Raw genomic sequence first — 6000 nt, 5'->3', positions numbered from 1 at the left:
AGAAATGGTGTAGGGTCTCCCACTTGGGCGGGGGTTGGACTAGATGACCTACAAGGTCCCTTCCAACTCTGATTATCTATTAAATGATATACAGGTAATCCTTGACTTAGCTTTGGTATAGAATTGGAAAATCTGATTTATTAGATTATATTAATATATTTAGTATTGTGTTTTAATTCCTATTCTATTCACAGCTTTCAGGAGACTCCTTATGCCTGTTCTCTGACTTAATATGCAGTGAAAATATTCAACTACATCTGAATTTACCTTGCAGAACATCAGCTTAGAATTGGTCTCAGCACTAGATGCCACAGATTGTTAATGTTTTGCCATTAGTTTTTATTATGCTCTTTTCAAGTGCCTTGAGCACTATGTTGTTTTCAATATTTGGGGATGCTCAGATTAAAGACACAAATACAAGAAACTACGATTCCAAAGTTAGCTGACGTTAAAATTGTTTTTATTATTGTTACAAAACAGAATTAAAGAAGCACAATATATTACACAGAAGTAAAAACTGTTAGGAGTACAAAAAAAGAATTAACACTCTATCCTAAATTCACATTTAGACAGATACAAAACCACTGAGAAGGCAGTAGCGGAAGAACAAGCCTATTCTGGTTCTTGTGATAAAAATGCCACAATGAAATACTATGAAGGCTAATGTTAGCCTCAGTTTATGGTTTTGGCTGAAAAATTCTGGAACTTCAAATGTGGAAGAAGAGAAAATAGTACTTAACTTTCTAACTTAAACACTGCAACAAACAAGAAGGAAAGTTATATAAATAGAAAACCATAAAACACACTTGTAAATAAGAACAGTGCTCTCATTTACACATCTGGCAAACCTCAAAATATATTTCTGCAAACTTCATCTGAACAGTAAACGTCTTTACTGTACTTGCAGAGCTGCAATAGATACTTTTTTTGTTGAAATACGCATGTATCTATTTAAAAAATATAGTTAAAAATCTTTTTATCTTCTGAAACTGCAAATATAATGGTATTTTGGCTGAAATATAAGCACATTATCGGCTTTCACACAAACACAAGTTGTCAATGACCAACTATGAATCTGGTTACAGCTAATTTCATATCCATAGTGACTCATCCTAGACAACCACTAGGACAATGAGAGTGGCAGACATAAAGCTGCAGTTCTCAGGAAAAGCATTCCTTTAGGAGCATAATTGGGATGGGGCAAACTTAAAGTTTATCCTTGTTTTTGCAATACACTTTTGATACCATGCACAAACAAGTTTGTTTTTAATTTTGGTATAACTCATTTTAATGATACCTTTTCTCAGCAATTTGCCCCTCACAATATAGCAGAACAATTGAGCCAGCTGCATATGTTACAACCTGCAAAATTTAGCTATAATTTTTTGCATGTTGAAATAACTGTATTGTGTGGCTCAATTAAAATAAAAAGTGCTCCATCCTTTTGAGGGAAGAAATTATTTGAACTTGCAATGTTCTTATATTAGCCCTTTATCATATAAAGTTCATATTTGATTGAGTATACAACAAGAGAATTAAAGAGGTAGGAATTGAAACTGAAAACACAGAAACCTAATTTGTACATAATACAAAAATAATGTCTTTCTATATAATTATCAAACTGGTAAGGTATCATTTCAAAAGAAGTGCCGGACACTTTTTCTTCAGCAATGCAAGCCTTTTATAATCGGTTTTAAAATCTTAAAGAAATGAATGCTACCCTTTCAAACATAGTGAACAAAGACACAGAGAAATGGCAATAGAGAATTTCAGAGCTTGTTTCATTCTCAAGCTCCAAAAAATAACTTAATCTTTTCAGAAGTGATGCTTTAAACAAATATACCTTAGATTATAGACATGCTAAATAGTTAAAGCAAAGAACAGGAAAAGGAAATAACCACAGTTTAAAATTATAAACAACTTCTATTAGGCACTCTTTGTCTACTACTACATAAAAAATATTTAAACCTTCATTGACAATTTTATTTAGTTACTAACAAAAATAATGTGTGTGTGGCTTTTGCCATGTAAAATATATGACAGACACATTGATCGTCAAAACATAAGAAATTACATCCTGAAGATAGATATTTCATTAAAATGTATACTGAAAATGTAATTTCCAGTATTCTGTAAACATATTAAAAAGTTAAGAAACTAATGTGTTCTTCAGATTTATGCCGGGGGGTAAACTCCTTAGAAATGTTTTATAATTCAACTGATTCAACGTAAGTTAAATCAGTTAAATCTTGGAAGAACTATTGTAATTCTAATTTTTTGGTTTCATTATCATTAGCAGTACCTAATTTTCATGGCCAAAAATCCATTTCTGAAATAAGTCTGAGGGATTACATGATACCATACTTGGATGTTCTCTGTTTCCCGTAAGGCACATATTGGATGCTACATTATACAACAACTGATCCTAGAATATAAAAAAAATATCAATTTTAGTCTATTTTCCCTAAAGAGATTAAAGAAACATGTATGGTTTATCACCACAATTCACTTTTATATCAAGTATGTATTTGGGGAAATTTGAACTTTACTATCATACCTGCATGGGTAGTCCTTGGCTTATGACCATTAGTTCAGCAACTGACTGAAATCACAGTGATACTGAACTAAGGGACTTATAACTGGTCCCCAAAGTTATACCCATTGCACTATCCTCTGGTCATGTGGTCAAAATTCAGGCCCTTGGTAGCTCACCTACTCTTACAAGTGCAGGGGGGCTTCAATTCCCCTATCTATGCTCTTTTGGCCCCTCTGTAGTCCCTGCCCCTCCCCCAGCTGACATTCGCTAACTTCTTGCTCTGGCTGCTGACCAAGCATGCTACCACTGCTGACTGCATGCTTACCCAGGTTCCGGACGGCAATTTCTTCATGTGACCTGAGGAAGATGGCCCCACGTGCCCAGCAGCTGCCTCGTGAAGGATCAGCCAGACATCGGGCGGAGCAAGAAGACAGTGAATATTAGCTGGGGTAGTACAGCACGGGATGGCAAAGGCCTCAAAGTACAAGGTGGTAAGGGGGACCATGGCTGGACTGGGCAGCTGCAGCTTCCTGGGATGACTAGTAGCCCCTTTTGTGCTGAGCTGCTGATCCAGACTGAGGCTGGGCTTTGTGCTGTGGTTCAAGGGGCTTCTTGTAGCCCCAGAGCTGTGGCAGACCGAGAAGCTCCTTTCACTGCACTGCTGGGCTGTGGCTTAGTGCTGTGGCTAAGGGGCTTCTTGCAGACCCAGATCCACAGCAGACCAAAGAGCCCGTGAGCTGTATTCTTTCCATATCCTACATAGGCTAGCACACATGCATTCTCTTTCCCTGGCTTCCTTCAACAAGCATCACACTGCAGCAACACCTGACTCATGTGCAGCCTGCACACGAGGCTCCCCAGGGCACCTCCTACCCCATCCCCCCCAGAGCTTCCACTTCTGGGAATCCCCCCGCTTCTCGCTTAATGATCTGGAGATTTGGAGTTCTGACAGCAACCGGGATCAATGTTCTTATGTGGTGCAATTCAGTCACATGATGTCAGGGTTACTACCATATTGCTCAGCAATGGAAATTCATTCCCAACAGGATCATAAGTTGAGCACTACCTGTAATGTGCTTCCTAGATTCCCTCTGCTCAAGATTTTGTAGGCTTAGTGCTTGTTTGAGTGCCAAAGGAGATTTGGGCAAACTACAGTTGCATACAGCCCCAGCAGCTTCCATGCAATCTGTGAACAACCTTTCACTGGATCACTGCCTAGCTTTTTTGGAAACAGCTGAAGAGTAGACCAACCAGTAGAACTCTTGGCTTGGACAAGGTTAGAGGGGAAAGGATGAGTACATGAGTAAGAAGAGATGCATTGCAGTTATGTGCGGTTTTTGCTTACAAGGATGAGAAAGTTGTGGATGTGAACCTTGAGGGATGCCCAACTCTGTCGTCTATTGTGTCTGATGGTGGGGGTTATTTAATTCTTACATAAAGCATCTCTACAATTTTGGGACAGCCATCTCGAGAATGTTTTCATAAGGAAAGTTTTGCACTAAATAAACATATTATTTTGTAGGAAAAAAAATACCTTTCGAAGCTCCCATTTCTCTTCTTCAGGAGTCCTGCTATTCTTTCCTTTGAAACCGCATTCATGAAGTTGTGCTACTCCTTGAGAACTATGTAGGCATAGCTCCTTCTGAATATTGTGTCTAATTTCATGGTGTGCAGTGTACTCAAAATACTGTATAAACAAATGTCAGCCATCACTCAAAAGAATAATGATACAAATTCATTGCTCTAATTTCCAAAGAAATGTTAATCAAACTCCAAAACTGCATTTTGTATGTTGTGTATTTATGTCACCAAAGAGTCATGATAAATAGAAAGGGTTAACTGCCTGTAACATAATCCAGCCTTTCTCAACTGTTTTACACTGGTGGAGCCCTTGAAATAATTTTCAGGTTTCAGGGAACCTCTGTTTAAAGATTGCCAAAATAAGAAAACTTCAAAATACAATCCAGTTCTAACATATAATTCATGCTTCACAATATTTATAACAAAAAAGTGGCAGATTGGCAGCTGAGCTGTTGCCTGTAAAAATTCTCACCAGTGTAAGCACTAGAACTGAGTGGTGTGGTGTTTAAAAATATATCGTGTAATATTTTTCAAACTTGAGGAACCCCAGTTGAGAAAGGCTGACATCCTCTATTAAAAAGATTCTGTTAACGCTAAAATATAATTTCTTTCAAGATACGCAAAGCAGAGAATTATGGAGAAGTATATATATATCAATGGCATTATTCCCAAGAAATTTATTTGTAGAGAACAGAGTTAGCCTGAAAGTCAGTGGAATATCTAATGATTCTATAATTAACCACCTTTAAAATATAAACTTCAGCAATTTCAGAAGGAAATTTAAGATTTACTTATTGCTATTGAATTCTGAAAAAAGGACTGAGTTTTGCCGAAACCAGAATGAAAGCCTTTTATAATACAATAGCAAACCAGAAGAGTTGGGGTTTTTTTTTTGGCTTTGATATTTAGTAAATGCTTTAATAGAATAATAAGGAACATTCTCATCAGGTTTCATTAGTGCAGCATATTGACACATTCATTTTAATATATTATATAATTATACTGCTCTTCAGCTTTTAACAAAAGTTGGCTGTGTGTCCAGGAATGCTCATTAGATATTCACCCAAAACTCAAAATAGGAAGTGGTTTTTACTACAAGGAAGAGCTCTGACCTCTCAGCATGAGGTTTTAAATATGACAGGACAGATGACTCGGGCCTGGTTGTTCAATCACATAGTGGCTCTCTCCTTGACAGCAAAAACTTCTAGAGGAAAGGAAAAAAAGCAGAGAAGGAAGAGTCAAGGTTATCAAGTTTAGAAGACAGGAAAGACAGAATAGAAAAAAGGCCAGAGTGCTGAAGTAGAGACAGAAGCACAAAAGGAACTAGTGGTAACATGGTCAAAAAGAAATTTAAAGAAATCAGAATCAAAGCTATTAGGGCAGTTATTAGAAGATATGTATTTGCTCTGGAACTGCCCTGACTTAGGCAGCTAAGGGGAGTAGTATACTATACTAGACCAAGGTACCTTAAAGACTGGCTTCTCCCAATACTTTCTCCCTGTCCAATTTGGTCTAGTAGACTGGGAATGCCGTGGGTTCCATCAGCCAAGGAATGTCAGCTGGTGGGGACCAGGAGGCACGCCTTCTCAGAACAAACCTCTGCCCTTTGGAACATTCTTCCTTTGGAGCTCAGGATGACCTCCGGCTTTTTAGTTTTTTGTAAAGCTTTAAAGATCTGGCTATGTGCCTGAAACTGGGGTCCTGAAAGTGTTAGTGGTCTTGTTACCTGGTTGCAGTGTTAATTGTTTCATAATTATGAAGAGAACTTTCAGCTGCCCATATGTATAATTTGTAACTGTTTTTGTGTTTTAATTATCGTGATATTGTTTGCCGCCGAGAGTCAAATGGTTTGACATGTCCACTATGGAAACTGAATAAATAAA

The 6000-nt window shown here is 37.5% G+C and overlaps 1 protein-coding gene across 3 annotated transcripts in view; it reads right to left on the bottom strand.

Moving 5' to 3' along the window:
• Positions 1 to 443: 443 nt before the first annotated feature.
• Positions 444 to 6000, bottom strand: part of GALNT3 (polypeptide N-acetylgalactosaminyltransferase 3) — a 34076-nt gene continuing 28519 nt past the window's right edge. For all 3 annotated transcript variants that reach the window (XM_026697120.2, XM_087920025.1, XM_087920026.1), the window contains 2 exons: positions 4071 to 4223; positions 444 to 2425 (listed from right to left, as the gene is read on the bottom strand). In XM_026697120.2, the coding sequence (XP_026552905.1) occupies positions 2303 to 2425; positions 4071 to 4223 (276 nt within the window). In that variant the 3' untranslated portion in view covers positions 444 to 2302. The remainder of the gene's footprint in view (positions 2426 to 4070; positions 4224 to 6000) is intronic.

This window comes from Pseudonaja textilis, chromosome 1 (genome assembly GCF_049901715.1).
Source record: "Pseudonaja textilis isolate UNSWEBS1 chromosome 1, rPseTex1.2, whole genome shotgun sequence".
NCBI lineage: Eukaryota > Metazoa > Chordata > Lepidosauria > Squamata > Elapidae > Pseudonaja > Pseudonaja textilis.
This window is presented reverse-complemented; position numbering and strand designations above follow the sequence as displayed.